The 16,371-nt window shown below is 37.4% G+C and overlaps 1 protein-coding gene across 1 annotated transcript in view; it reads left to right on the top strand.

Moving 5' to 3' along the window:
• The window catches only part of ntrk3b (neurotrophic tyrosine kinase, receptor, type 3b), a 180,450-nt gene extending 164,504 nt beyond the window's left edge, over positions 1–15,946 (top strand). The window contains exons 15-16 of the mRNA XM_067595824.1: positions 8,737–8,895; positions 12,466–15,946. Coding sequence (XP_067451925.1) covers positions 8,737–8,895; positions 12,466–12,651 — 345 coding nt within the window. The 3' untranslated portion in view covers positions 12,652–15,946. The remainder of the gene's footprint in view (positions 1–8,736; positions 8,896–12,465) is intronic.
• The last annotated feature ends 425 nt before the right edge of the window (positions 15,947–16,371 follow it).

Below are 16,371 nucleotides of genomic sequence, written 5' to 3'. Positions count from 1 at the left end.
CCAAGGTGATAGCATGCAATCATTTGGGAAGCAGAGAGTCAGCCAGTTTTAATGCCCCTCGCCACGGCAGCAGCTGAATCATTAGTATGCATCTGATGAGGTTTAGCCTTGCGTGCAATGGGCAGGGTGGACCTCAGATAAGTCATTTAGACTAACAGGAACTTAATTAATTTTGTTTAATCTTTATAAAGCTCCACAGGGGGACAGATTGGTATACAGCCCCTCGCCAACTCCTTCACCTCACTTTCAGCCCACCTAGCTTGGCTCAGCACAGAGGTTTTACACAACGGGGGCGACTGGTCTCGGCATCAATATTGGCTTAATGTTGTGTACAATACTGAAACGTGTCATGTCTAATGAGACCAGGTGGAGTATGAGTCAGTGTTCATTTGGCCATTAGCTTGCAGTGGAACCCTGGCAAATGAGGTTGAGGGTGAACGAGAGGGAAAACTCCTGCCAGCCGTTCTTGCAGCCACAAAATCCACTCTGGGGACTGATGTGTTGTGTTATGGATCAAGGTGTGCATAAAGGGCACCTTTCGTTATCAAAACAGAATTTATGTTTACCCTAATTACAGTTGAGTGACATTAACTGTGGGGGACAAAAACTGCCAAAATCAAGAATAAATAAAGAAATAAATGAATGACTCAATAAATAAATTAATATGTTGTTAAATGCACCAAAATAATATTAAAAATAAATGTAAGTATTAATTAATTTATAAGATGTGATAAATTGATATTTGTTTTAGTTTGCTTTTGTATTTATTTACCTTTGTATTAATTCCTGTATTTATTTACTTTCCCATTTAATTTTTAAATGTAGTTATTTATTTATGTATTTATTTATGTATTATTTTCCTTTTACATTTCACCCCCTATTATTTATTATTGTTATTTATTTCTGTACTTTTTTTTTTTTATATTACTTTATGCATTTCTGCTTCATTATGCAAATGAGGGGGCTGTCATTCAAGGTGTATCATGGGGTCAACGTTTCACCAATTGGTTGATTGACATTAGAGTGCATAGATAGACTGTACATGCCTCGCTTCCACATGAAGTCCACTTTCCTAGCAGGAAAGGCAGCAGCTAGTTTTCGTGCAGGTGATGAAATGGACTTCACTGCCTCAGTAATCGAAGAATATGTTTGTGTGCGGGCTCATTTTAGACAAGAGGGTTATGTTATTTGCAATATAATGATGTTCAGGATGGGATGTCGAAGCCAGGACCGTGTGAGACTGATAGCTGGTTTGGTTCCTCCGGTAAACACAGCTGCTTGATCAACTCCGCCTTTCAGCAGCAGCTCCATGCCAACCGGAGATTATCAGAGATTCAGCTTCACCAAAACATGAAATATGTAACCGTTCTGGTAAGTCCTTGTTTCTAATGTTTTTAACTTAGAATTTAGTCAGCATGCTGGCTTGAATTGAGAAGTAAAATCTAGGGCTGTGCAATATGACGATATATATTGTGTGACGATAGACAAATGTCTATCGTTTCATATTGTGCTCTATTGTATATTTTGTTGTGTTGCAAATCATATTCTTTAGAGCAATATTTTTCATCATTTGGAGTCTGTCCATCTTTTGCACAGATTACATATATAAATTGCTCTTCTTGGCTTTTTACTTATAATGTGTTCATTGCACTTACAGTAATGTAGCAAGTGTAGTTGTCATTGACTCGAGTACTTCACCTGATTCACTGTCTCTCCTCTGCTGCGCTGTGTGTGCAGCACACACACACACACGGAGGGTTCAGCCCCACCATCGGTGAAACACAGAGAGCAGAAGAGAGTAGCACGACAATAAATGACAGCAAAACGCAGTCGAGACTATGTTTATATATGTTATTTACCTAATTTATGTGCACTCGTTTCAGTTCAAACCAGTGTGAGAGCCTCTACTGTGTTTATGGTTGCACCAAAAACTGCAATGCAAAAAACCACAGTTCTTTGAATGGCTGTTTGAGGCTGGCTCCAAAAGCAAGTCAGTCCCCATAGACCCCCATGTTACAATGCCCAACTTTACAGAATAAACATGTTTAGAGCGTGGTACAGAAAACGGTTTTGGTCTCAATAGCTAAGTACCCCATTCATGACAACTATACAGGGGGGGGGATTGTTATGTAACTCACCTGATTAAATTTTATTAAGGCTTAAAGTTATGCATAATCAAAGGCGTGGCCACTTTGAATGACAGGTGGGTGCCATCACAGGCAAGTCACTACCAGGGCAACGTTTGGTAACGTAACCATGGCGTAATCCCAGATTCACAGAGTATAGGCATAGCCATAGCTATCACTCTTTCAGTTCATGAACGTTAATTGTAATATTTTGGTCACCTAAAAAAGTCTGCATTTGGTTGTGCTAAAAGACTCTCTAAGAAGTTGTATGTTCAGTTTTTTCCAATAAGTACCTTTTGTTTTAATGGTTTTAAGCCTACTTTTTGCCTGCAAAAATTAGCATTGGCATTTGCATTATCACAGTTAACCATAGACTGTAAATGCATTGTGCTAACCAAAGTAGCAGCTAGCAGCTAGCAGCTAGCAGCTAGCAGCTAGCAGCTAGCAGCTAGCAGCTAGCAGCTAGCAGCTAGCAGCTAGCAGCTAGCAGCTAGCAGCTAGCAGCTAGGCCTCAAAACAGACGACCACAAACCAATGGGTGATGTCATGGTGGCTACCTCCATCATTTTTACAATGATACAATGATAATTACCAGGTGTGCCAGCTGATTGCTCAACAGCATCTGATGATGTGATCAACATCATGTAAAAACCTTCAGTTCCTTTGATATCCCACATCTTCTTTAAATAATTTTGTGTCAAGAAAGAACAAGCATGTTTGTAAAAATTGTATCCTGATGTTTGTAGTTTAGTCTAATTTGGCTGTTTTTCATGTCTAACATTTTCTTTTTAACATATTGTTTCTGTTCTGAAACAGGTCCAGGGAAGCTTTGGATGCAGCCATGAAGGAGAGGGAGTGAAGGACCTGAAGCTGTGGAGACCAGCCATCATCAACCAGTTAGCAATTTCCATCTCTCACTTAATCTAATTTGTTATTTGAGTCAATGCATGTATTAAATATTATATCACTTAATGTGATGCAAATATTTTTATCTCCCCCAGCATATGCATCAGCCCTGATAGAGTCTGAGGGAGGACTACCCCACCACTGGTCTGGGGTCCAGATCCTGCCATTAGATCACTAAACAAGAGGCAGTCCTCCTGTGACTCGCACAGCCTTGACAATTTAACTCAGGACTTTAGTGTGAAACCCAGCATGGATGTTGTGGTTCTCAGTTTGCAGTTTGAAATTATTACAAATCAGATTAATTCTACAATTCATAGTCATATTTACCAAGAGGTTACATTTTCAGTCAGACTGACACAATTGTGTATTTATATATATTTGAAACCTGGTAAGAGATTTATATGAAATTTGGGGGAAAATTTGGGTGATGGGGTATTTTTGGACATTTTCGCGATTTACTCATGGTTATTAAATAAAAAAAACCTGTCTCATGATTGTCTATCTCTGTGTGTATTTTATTGTAGAGCCAGACGCAGATTGAAACATGTTGAAATAGCTAATTAAGCATTGTGCAGCTTTGGCATATCCACTCATTTTTTCTTTTGGCCGAAATACATCCAGATACATCATTTAAAAACTTACATTCAGTATGTTTGTATGTATGTTTTACCTGATTCTAGACAAAAATATATACAGCATATTTCATACAATGTTTTATTTGTTCGTGGTTGCCTGCTGCTGTTCACTCTTTTATTGATCAGTTGATTGTGATAGTAACTTCCAAGTTAGTGTTTTGAATTTTGGTGGTGGGATTAAACCTTGGTTTATATTATGCTTTATTTTACCCAATGCAGTTGGAGAATATTAGAATACACTAATAGTGTTTTTTATATAGGTTTGTTATTAGTATTAGCGGCTGATGCCTGCAGGCCTAGCCAGTAAAGCAGCATCTGTTTGGTAATTATGAAGCTCCTCTTAACTGTATACAACATTATAATACATCCAACCACTAGGTTGTTATTGTGATAACTTCTATGAATTGTCACCTTAATGAGGCCATTGAAACCCTTTGTAACGTCCTTTGTCATCCTATTAAAAACTTAGATGAGAAACGTATCTCTCTCTTTATCTCTCTCTGTCTCTCTCTCTCTCTCTACTGTGCAGCAGTGTCATAAACGTAGTGAGGAGTTAAATCAGACACTGCAACATACAACTGACCTAACAAGCTGATCGCATTAGCATTAGTTTCTGTTGTGAGAAAGTATCTTGCCAGTAGACAGTCACGACTAATGTTGGTACTGCCTGATATGTGATAGCAAATATTACAACATTGCGAGGTGAAACAACACTGTGTTATAATATGGTATAACTCCTCTAGTCTATTAGCCGCCTCTCTTAATAGCTCCGTCACCGAGTCTCTAGCTGACGTCGCCATTACAACCCTCTACCCACTCCTTTTCAAACCAAACACTTCTCCTTCCCAGGCTAGCCACTGGTGTGGGAGCAAGGCATGTGAATGTTGGATCTATGCAATCTGATGATGATCAACCAATAGGCAAACAGTTGACTCCATGACACACTTTGAATGACAACCCTCTCATTTGCATAATGAAGGAGAAATGTACAAAGAAATGTTAAAAGAAAATACAGAAATAAGTTTGAAGGAATAAATTGGGGTAAAATGCAGAGGAAAAACAATACAGAAATAAATAAATATTTAAATCAATACATAAATAAATACATTTAAAAGTGTATAAATTAATTAATTAAAATTAAAAGAAAATTAAATGGAAACATAAATAAACACATTTATACAAAAAATTACACAAAGGTAAATAAATACAGAAGCAAATTAAAACAGAAATATCAATATCATATTTTATCATTAATACGTTAATCTATTTAAAATATTATTTTTGTTGCATTTAATAGTATATTAATATATTTATTGAGTAATTTATTTATGTCTTTATTTATTTTTGGCAGTTTCAGTTCTCCATAATCAATACCAGCAGTTTTGATTATCTTCCAGGGTGGTCCTGGATTATACTTGTTTAGGCTGGGAGCCAGATACTGAGCTGGCAGGGCGGAGTTACAAAAATTAGGAAGTAAAGGATGTTTCTGTCTTTCAGATTCAGCTAATAGTTATAGAAGTAGAATTGTGACTGGAGGATCCGGGGAAAATGACACAAAAGTGTTCTCTCCTCACTTTACAACTCCACACCGAGATGCAGTTGAGGAGAGTACTTAACCCCTGAAAGACTGTCGTTGTACTGGGTGGCTCTGAGCTGTAAATGTATTAATGTAAAGCAGTATGGAGCTGAAAAATAAGTGTATGCTCAGTAAAACCCTCTCTGGACCTTTGGATAAATGTGAAAGAAAAAGATTTTGAAGCACAATGTGCTGAGGAGTAAAACGATTCAACATAACCCTTCATTTTGCTAATGTCTGTCATAACAAATACTCAAAATCCAAATTATCTGTGAATTACACTTAATTTGATACATGTAATAAGACTAATTTTGAAGTGAACTGTTTTAGTTTCTCATTCGAAGACAGGAAAGAGTTAAAGACTGACTACAGACTTGTTTAGATCGACCTCTTTCCGTGAGAGAGGAGTGGAAGTGAAATGATGCCCTCCATTTACTTTGCTGAAAAACCAGTAAAACCAAATGTTGGAGAGTCTGGAAGTTAATGGAGTGTGATTTTGATTCACAGTCAGCATATAGGTGTTGTTGCTGAAAACTCTTTGTATAATGTTCTTGTTGACCTCCAGGCCATGGGTACAAATATCAATTAGTGTTAAATGTAAGGAGGGCACACAGCATGGTGGTATCACTGTGCAGTAAACACTTAACACTACACACCAGTTATTGACCCACTCAAGACACTCACTCAACCATTGTGTAGATCCAATATACGCAGGGTACAAAATGCCATGAGGTTCTTCTATGTGAGATAAAGGGGTTCCTTGAAGAGCCTTTGTTTCGAGTCCTAGCAAGGATTATAAACTATTTATGAGGCACTTCTTCAAGGCACCATCTTGGGTTCTCTGAGTTTTGCAATAACACCAACACCTAACAGTTTTTTAAAGCTTGTTCTTATTAGAGTATTCTTTAGTTAGGATGACTACAGGTTAACTCCTGCAGCCTTCAGTAGTTGCACCAGTTGTTCACAAGTTCAAACTTAGCCAAGTAATAATGCAAGTGGTGACTACATGACGAGTTATGCATCACTAAATAAAAATGAGTTGCATCACAAAGACAAGCTCTTATGTCGTGATTCATTTTTTTACTATACATTTACACCCTCTGTTTGCTGGGTATAACTGTTATGTAGCTAACTTACAAATCTAACTTTAGCTTGGTAATTGCTAGTGCGACCCACTCACACTAAAGAGTAAAAGAGCTAATATGGAATATGGTTGACAAATCTGACCTGAAACTTGATCAAAATGGTCATTAATAAAGATGTGAAGTGGGAAGATTTTATATCACATTTTCCAAAAAAATAACCTTATGACCAAATGACGTAGCGTATGCAATTATAAATAAAACAAAGTCATCTCTACATATACAGTAGTAGTATCTGCAGTTGAATTTAAAATGGTGTTTGGCCTCCTAAAACTCTTATTTGTGTTACTTATAATGCTAAAGTGACTTTTTGTTTACATAGTTGATTACTTTTGATTTATGCATTCCTAAAGTCTTTGCATTTCAAATTTTAATCAGGTCCAAACTGATTTAATAAATCACTAGTTTGAAAGTAGCTAGTTGGGGAGAACTTCACACACACTTAGTATGGATTCACCAAATGCTGGTGAAACCCAATCCTGGACTTCAGAGAAGGTTACACATGAAGGACAAGTAATGGCCGAGGCCTCATACTCAGCAAGTAAATCTGATGACTAACTAACTAGAGGACATTCTGAATAAATGCCCAGGAAGGAACAGCCTTTTTTTTTTGCAGATTGACAAATCTCATGTTTCTTTAAAACATCCAGAAAATTCATCTGCTGCTTCAAACTGACATGCAGAGTTTGTGTTTGAAAGGAAATGTGCAATGAGTGTGCTACGGAACTAGAAGGTAATTAGTAAGACTTGAGATGATTTTTAATGATTTTTTTGTTTTTTTTGTTTTTCTTCAGTACTTAAAAAGCCACACAGCGCTCACAGCTGAAGGCACACAGATGTTGGAGCTAGTAAATGGAGTTTGGAGAAGAGCTTATTATGATTAAATGAATCTGATTGTGTTGTAACCCAGAGGTGCAGAGCGGAGGAAATCTCAGTGTGGGTAAATTCAGCTACAAGCTGAGAGGTTGTCCTAATGATGATTTCAGGGCTTGAGTGTTTGTGTATTTGATTTTGTTTTGTCCTTAGCCACAGAAAATGAGCTCAGAATGATGCATGGATGGATGGTTGTGATGATGGATTTGTGTCTGAAACCTGCATGGGTGTTTCTACTGACTTAAAGATAAAAACCTCAAAGAGGTTTATAAATTCATCTTGTTATTATCTTCACAAAAATGTCAAAATAACAACAGCAAAGGCCAAAAACTGAACCAGATAAGAAAAACTTAATGACAGCAAAAATCACCAAGGAAGGAAGAGCAACAAATTCCAAATGAGTCAAGACTTTTTTTTTTTTTTGTGATGATTTTAATCAGTTGTACTGTTGAACACATCTCTTAGAGGTAGAAACAAAAGGTCAGCATGTACTAAGAACTGTAATGGCTCATCCACGCGCAGGCTTCAAAGCATGTTATTCATATCATCTGTCAATTGTGTACATTGTCTCCCAGTATGAGCCCCACAATAATCTCTGTAATTAATACTGTCCTAGGATTCTGAGCTGAAACTTGCAATACTTTGCTGTTCTTTCCCACATCAGTCTTGTCCAGCTCATCACCGCCATGATTAAAGCACAGCCACTGACATGAATGGGAAATAGATTTTATAACCATGCCTGCTAATGGAAGCTGAGAGCAAGGATGATTAATGGATGATTGTTTAATCGATTAATATCCAGCCTCAGAGGATTTACAGCAAGGGAGACTTCATTTCATGTTCTGCTGGTTTGAAGACATTAAAGAGCTTACGCAGCTGCCTCGACTGTTACCCTGCTTCATGCAAACCTTCTTATGAATGCAGGAGATTTACGTGTTGATTTGAGCAAATGAAAACAGAATTTAAACATTCACATGTACATTAGCAGCCAAAGGGACTTCTTCACCATGAGGATCCATAACCATGCATTCAGCAGTTTCCTTTTTCCATTGGTTGAAACGGATTTATTTTAAAACTGATTAGAACACATTCAATTCCAGCTTTGACACTCTGATCCTTTGCTTTATGCCAATACTTCTGCAGAAAAGGGATTGCTTTCTTATATCTAGAACAAAGGGGTGGTTTAATACCATAACCTAAAGAATTTCACATCGTGCAATTCAATTCATATAGAGCGGGTGGCAGATAACTCAGCATTTTCCTGTATTGCATCAGTGTCAACATCCAGCAGTACAGCAGACATTCAGGAGATGTTAAGCCCATCGTATCAGTTACATGCAAGGACAGTTAATCCCCTGATGCCTGGGAGTTGTGTTGATGACTGAATTTTCTAATCTGTGTTTTTAGCCACAACATTTCCATTTGCAATCAAGATCTCCTCTACTTTTTTCTTTTCTCTTCTCTTTTCTTCTCCTCAGGTTGGAGGACATACCATGCTACCTATTCGCTGGATGCCCCCAGAGAGCATTATGTACAGGAAGTTCTCCACGGAAAGTGATGTCTGGAGCTTTGGAGTCATCTTGTGGGAGATCTTTACCTATGGGAAGCAGCCCTGGTTTCAGCTGGGTAACAATGAGGTACAAAGAGCCTGAAGGATTAAAGCTAAACCTCCACACAATACATACATTATAACCGTATTACAGTAAAGGCTTTCATGCACACGATGAAAATCATACCCCTGGGTTATCCAGGGGTAAACACTGAAGTCTTCTATACATGTCCGAACATCTCTCATGGGTGGTGCAAGTGAGGATATTTATTGCAAAACAGTACATTTAATTGATCCCATGTTATTTTTAAAGAAGCGAGAAGCACAAGTAGGATAGAAGTGAATAGATTGGCCTTCCTTTACAAAGCACCGTGGAGAGTAGGGGAATACTCTGCTTTGCTTCACCTGGAGTGGAAGCAAAAACTGTCTAATAGCAGATTTAAATAAACATTGCTATTTTGGATCTTAATCTACTAGCTCATGTTGTTTCTCTTCTCTTTCTGAGAGTCACGCCTCTCTGGCCCAACGAGGTGATAAATTGATGCTGCTTTGCCACCAGACAAGATGCCGCATTACATAACACCCATGATTGGTTTGCTTTATCATTGGAGGCTTTGCTTTGAATCAATAAAATTCAATTAGGATTACTCTTGTAAAGCCAGCATATTGAGAAAATTAAATTGACCTAAAAGAATAACCTGGCATGTGGCATGCATTGCGCTTATAAGTATTTCAATTGAAACATCAATATGTTCGTGGGCTTGACACAAATTGGAATTTCTACATTTCTGTGTATCTTGAGCAGAGAGGGGTTTGAAACACTCAACTGATTAGACTACATTGCCAGGACTTTATGACAATGTAATGATAGTGTTAACTCACAGCCGAAAGATCTTTGTCTTTAATGTAACTTTGTCTTAAGATGGTGTTACATTTTAATGCAATACTTGTTATGCACTTATTCAGATTCAGTTAACTCAATGATATATTATGGCAACAGTTATAAATGGGTATCAGTGGCAACAATAAATGATCAGCTGGTGAGGAACTTGTTTCAAAGAGGCTTCATTCTCCACTGCACTCTATAGGCTCAATCACTCCCTCTGTGAAGCTGAACAATGAAATTTCCAACAAACTAAACACATAAAACTGTATTTTCAATTCTAGTGGAGATCCTCAAGTTTTCAACGATACAAAAAAAAGATATATGTATATATATACACAAGACATGTAGAATATTTCCATTTAATGGAATAGTGCGGCCACAAAAACATGGAGTCTGGTGTTTTATTCAGACTGTAAAAAAAAGGGATGTAGTCACCATGATGTTACCCATTGGTTTGTGGACTGCCATTTTGAAGCATTGAGTTTGGCGATTTAACCATTGCCATCTTGGATTTTTGGAGCCAGAAGTGACCGTATTTGGACAAGAGGGTGGAGCTGAACCTAATGCTAGCTGCTAACTTGGTTTGCCTGGTGCATTTTACAGTTTATGGTTAACTGTCATAATGCTAAAGCTAATTTTCCCTAGCGAAAAACAGGCTTAAAACTATTAAAACAAAATGTACTTACCAGAAAAAACTGAACATCCGACTTAGAGGGTCTTTTAGTACAACTAAACACTGAACAAGACTTTTTTAGGCCACCAAAATGTTAGTTAACCAAAATGTTACAAGTAACTTTCATGAACTGAAAACACACTGTGAAATAGTGGCAGCTATGCCTATACTCTGTGAATCTGGGGTTACGTCATGGTTATATAACATAACCAATGTTCACAAGGTAGCCACGCCCTAAAGCATACCCTGCTTTGTTGTCTATTTTACTCTAAATGGGACCATAATTTACAAAATGAACATCATGCTGTATTTAAGAAGATTTGAAACTAGCGTTGGAGACTATAAGCTCATTAGGAAACTGTTTACTGAGGTAATAAAACAAGTGAGAAGTAGAGTAATTTTCTAATAGACTTCCATACGATCGGTCTTCTTTTTGGAGCCAGTGGAGTCGCCCACTGCTGGCCATTAGAAAGAATGCAGGTTTATGCTATATGCTAACATGTTGCAACTACAAAACTTCAAGAATGTGCCTCTTCTGTTTAACTCTACCCCTCCTGCCTGGGCCTCTTAATAGCAGCTGATATCAAATAAGGTCAGAAGAAGGAAAATCTATATATAACAGAAAAAATTGGATGATTTTGCAATTTCTTTTTTTACACACAGCAGTGAGGTATTTGAGAGACAGTAAGTAAAGCCAATGTCAACAAAGTAGAGGGGTTAACCTCAATCCTAAACCTATTTTGGCATGTTTTAATTTGATGATTGATTGGAAATGGTAATGTCAGAAAATTTAATTATAATATTGCAGGTTGGTGAGGCTGTAATAGAGAGTGCAGGAAATTGAATTGCCATCTTGATATATAGAAACAACCTTGTCACTTGATAGGTTTTGAATTTATCAAAAAACTTTCCATAGGTTACAAGACCATTACGGTTGTAAATGAGCTAGATTCTCTGTCATTCCTGATTACTCTCAGGATGACATGAATGTTTTGCCACATCCACTTGGTTTGGTGCTGTAGCCATGACCACTGCAGCTTTCACTGTTGGTTTTGTTTGTGATGTTTGTGATCTGGGAACTTATGCAAAGAGGCTCCATATTTCTTTGCATCAATGATTCCTCCATCCTCTCAGTCTCAGGGTTGCCTGTCTGTCAGGTCCCTGATACTTTAGTGGCAAGACATGAGACTCACAATACACAACAATGGAGAGAGAGGAGTGCTTTACCTTGGTAAACAGATGCAACAGATGAAACAATAGGAAAGGATTTCCCCACGGGTTTGTTCAAATATTTTGTATTGTTTCAGTTTTTCACTGCTATTGACACTTGAGTATAAACCACAGTAAAATCCTATTTGTTTAAACACAGATTAGGTTGGTTGTACCTTCTTTCCAGAAAATTAAGCTTCAGATGGCAGTAGATTATCAAATGCTTTGTTCTGGCACCGTGTTGTTGTGCTCCTAGCTTGCAAGAGCATGAAATTGCATGACACCATAATATGTCTTACAGGGAGAGTTTATATTCTTCCTCTTCAGCTATGTTGGTAATTATTCTACGCCTTTGAAAAAAATTAAAAGACAGAAAAACACATCATATTTCAGCTGGTATCAGTACTTAAGTGTGAAGTGCAAAGAAATTAATGTTGTGACAATCCTAAAAGAAAAAAAACACACTTTTTCAGTTGAAATACAGTAATTACACATAAATAGGCCCCTTTCCATTTTCTTAAACTACAGTAGCATGGAATTGACACAAATAATAAAGTCACGACTGCAATTAGTAATCTGGCTAATTAGGGAACAAGTCCAACCGAGAAATGATCAATCACCCTATTAGCAACATCACAAACATCTACCCCCTCAGATATTCAGTATTATTGTTATTTTGTGCTGTGGGACAGGAAAAAAATATTGTTTCCCTTTAATATTGCACAAATTTAAGACTGAATGTGTTCTGTTTACTTCTTTCATCTCAGTTTCATTAGCTCAAATCTCAAAGGACAGTATGCTCAGTGTCACTGGTTTCTCATTATGAACAAACGAAAGCAATCAGTCCGAGAAAATCGTCTGTCTCACTCCACTGCCCCTCTCCTCTGCAGGTTATTGAGTGTATAACTCAGGGCCGGGTTCTGGAGAGGCCTCGGATTTGTCCTAAGGAAGTGTACGACATCATGCTTGGCTGCTGGCAGAGGGAACCGCAGCAGCGACTGAACATTAAGGACATTCAGAAGGTCCTGTTCGCCATGGGAAAAGCTACGCCAGTCTACCTGGACATCCTGGGCTAGCAGTGGTCTGGGATGGCCCATTCCTCGCCAGACAGACAGATCGACAGAGACATACAGACAGACAGACCTACACGAATCCAGGAATAACCAAACCAACCTGCTCCACTGTCGAAAAACACCTACAAAGTTTGGGAAGGACTTAAGTGCCTGCAACACTTTTGGATATAGTGGATAAAACATATTCAAAAAACACGCACTTTTACATTTTGTTTACTTGCGTATAAGATGTACAGGTTTGAAAAAGACTTTTTTTTTCCTCTAAAACTGCAAAAATACACAAAAATGGAGACAAAAATGGAAGTAATGTGGACTGGCAATAGGAAAAGGGCCACAGTTTGATTATATTAATGGAGAGAACACATCAGAGTTAAAATCTACCCTGGGTTTGGTTTTATGAATATATATATAGAAATATTACATATATTTTATATTTATTTCTTTTTGTCAAGGTGTTGAAAGGTCTGCCATGTGTGTTGCTAAGGGCTCGGCCCTGTCCGGAGATATCACCGACAAACTATTGGCAGGGACTTGATGATGGAAGCCTTACTTGCAGTCTGATTGGATGGCACTGAGCTCTAATGGGAACTTCTATGGAACAACACTGGATGGTTGAAACAAAGGAGTGCTCTGTAGAGGACCTACCCAATCAGACAACTGACAAATCTATTTTAATTTAAAAATAATGTACATATTGTAAAATTCTATGTGTCAAAATTATGTTAACTTATTTTTTCTGATGTTATTTTGGTTCCTTTTCTGACTGTGATCTGGGTATAAAGCTATGGTATTTGTTTTCATCCTTATCTAGAGGAGATTACTCTTGGGAATTACCTGTGTAAGTACTGGTAAGTTGTCTATGTGGTGAAGGTGAATGGCAGTGAATACTGTTAGAAACACCTGCTGACACTGAATCACAAAGACTTTGGAGAACGGTTTGAATCCATGGTTCAACACAACACTTTCCAAAAAGGTGATGAAACCTCATATCCACTTTCCAGTTCATTTGCTTTTCATGGTAAGAATAATGCATACATAAATAATATCTTACACCACACCCCTCAAACACATACACACACGCTTTGAGAAACTGTTCTGTCATGTTCAGGCTTTTTGGTGTGAAACTGCTTTTCCACTCTAATGAAAACATCTTTTGTAACTGAGAGTAAAAACCATAATTTTTAGTCGCAGGTGTTTGCCTCGCATTCAATTTAAGAAAATCTATAACTTTAAGGAACACTTTGACATTTGGGGAAATACACTTTGCTTTCTAGCTGAGAGTTAGTTGAGAAGCCTGATACAGCTCACATTTCTGTACAGTAAATATGAAGCTACAGCTAGGAGACCGTTAGCTTAGGTTACCTTAAATACTGGAAACAGAGGAAAACAGCTAGCCTGGCTCTTTTCAAAGGTAACAAAATCAACATACCAGCACCTCTAAAGCTCTAAACTTATTAGCTGCCTTTAACAGACACATTCCCCATAAACCCTAGACCATTGCAGGTTAAACATACAGTACATACAAGTAAGTTGCATTGACGTACATAAGTACCGACATTGTGGCACTAGTACATTTTCATGGGAGTTGTTTTTCGTATGCTCAGAAAGTAATCACAGTGGCTTCAACATCTAATAGCAAGAGTTCAAGTGGATGCCAATTTGTCCAGGAATATGAAAAGTATAACCCAGGGACATGCTTAAGATTGATGAACAAAATGTTCAATGAGAGATTGCAATGAATTACAGAAGCTAGTGGAGGCCAGCTCAAACGTGACATCAGGCTTTCAGCTCTTTATATCCCATTTCTTTAATCAAAATTTGAAGTGTAAAACATTACCTCCTAAGTTTTGTCATCCCCATGAGGCTGCCAGCTGACAACATGTCACAAATAATATAACATAAGACAATAGGGTTACAGTATAACATGTTAATTAGTAATTTTCACAGGTGCTGGTAGGTAAATTTTGTTAGCTTTAAACAGAGCCTGGCTAGCTGTTTCTCCGTTTCCAGCCATTATGTTAAGCTAAGCTAAGCTAAGCTAACCAGCTGCCGGCTGTAGCTTCATATTGAGCAGACAAACATGAGAGTGCATCAATCTTCTCATCTAACTCTCCACAAGATTTCCAAAAATGTCAATCTATTGTTTTAAAGTATTCTAGATTGATACTATCAGCATCTTGTCACTTCACACTCCGTGAGAAGAAACACAATGGCTTCCTCATCCACATTTAATTTATAAGAAGAAAATAAAAACACTTCTTTTTTATTATTCTGATTTATTTTTCATCAGCTGTACATGACTCACAGTCACTCTTCTCTTCCTCGCACTCGTGGCCTTTGCATGTTTAGCTATGATGAGGTTTTACACCCGTCTATTGCTCTGATAAAACCTCTTCTGCCTCAACCAGAGAGGAGCCACTGAAGCAGGTAGATTGTGTTAATTTATGGATGGTACATCAAAAATAATCACTGAAGTAGATCAGCTAATTGTGTTGCATTATGTGTTCCATATTTTGGATAATTATTTAATGAACTGGAAAACATGAAGAGTTTTGTTCCAAAATGTGATAATAAAAACAAAACAAAACACATGACCCCCAAAAAAGCTTAACAGCAAAAATAAAAAATAAAACCAAATGATATTACTTTTAAAATGTAGTTAGTAATTACAAGTACTCAGTTGACAACATGAGCTCATTTTTGCAGACTGGATCCTGTAGATTTTTCAGACACTCAAAGATAAACCTCAGGCAACGATTTTATTTTATGTTGTATCTGGATACATAGCGTTTTGGAGTGAAACTCTTCACATCTCTTCCTTATTATCTTGACATGAATTCTCACAGTATCACAGTGTTGTCTCTGTTCCCCCTTGGGACTATGTAAATCATTAATGAGCATTCAGTTATTTCAAGTATTTTATATGAAAGGCAGGATCAAATCCAATGAGTTACCCAAAGCATTGAGTTTTTGTGTGTTCTCTTGTGGTAAAGATAAACGCTTAAAGACATTACGACACAGACCGTGATCATTTGCAGGGTATTGTAATCCTTTCATGGTGAGTTGAATATTGTTTAGAAAATTTTAAGTTTTTCTTTTCTTTACTTGGATGAACTAACTGAACACTTTTTGAAGCAAAGTTGGCATATTACCATGTACACATGTTACAGAATATAAAAATGTGGTATAACAACTGCAGTATATAAAATACTGGTATTCCATGATAGATCTTTGTATTAATGTGACTCTCTTAAGAAAATGTCTTCAAACAATCAGATGATCTCCTTTTCCATTTTGTCCTGTCTTATAAAGATGTGTGAATTTGACAAAACCTTGTCTTCATCTAAATCACTCAGAAAGCTGAACAGTATGTGTTCAGTGTGCATCTATCTTATCTGCTAGTCTTTTATTCGCTCCTGGAGTGATAGAAACATTTCTTTTCTCCAAGTTTAGAGGTCAGGACTGTCTGCAGATCAGCAGCTCCAGAGCTCATACAGATTTACTGTTTTTGTCAAAGAAATTTCAGCTGGACAGACAACCTGAGTAGCTGAGAAGCTTCTGGCTCCAGAAGTAGAAGTCCCATTCATTTTTCCCATTGACAATGATATGAAACTCACAGTTGGAGCACTAATGGTGTGGCTTGGCATGAACGTTTCCTGGTTGAATCATCAGTACAAAACATTAACAGCCGTGTTTGAAAATATCTGGTTCTTTGATAAGTTT

This window comes from Thunnus thynnus, chromosome 1 (genome assembly GCF_963924715.1).
Source record: "Thunnus thynnus chromosome 1, fThuThy2.1, whole genome shotgun sequence".
Taxonomy (NCBI): Eukaryota; Metazoa; Chordata; class Actinopteri; order Scombriformes; family Scombridae; genus Thunnus; species Thunnus thynnus.
Note: the sequence above shows the minus strand (reverse complement) of the source record. Positions and strands in the feature narration are given on the sequence as shown.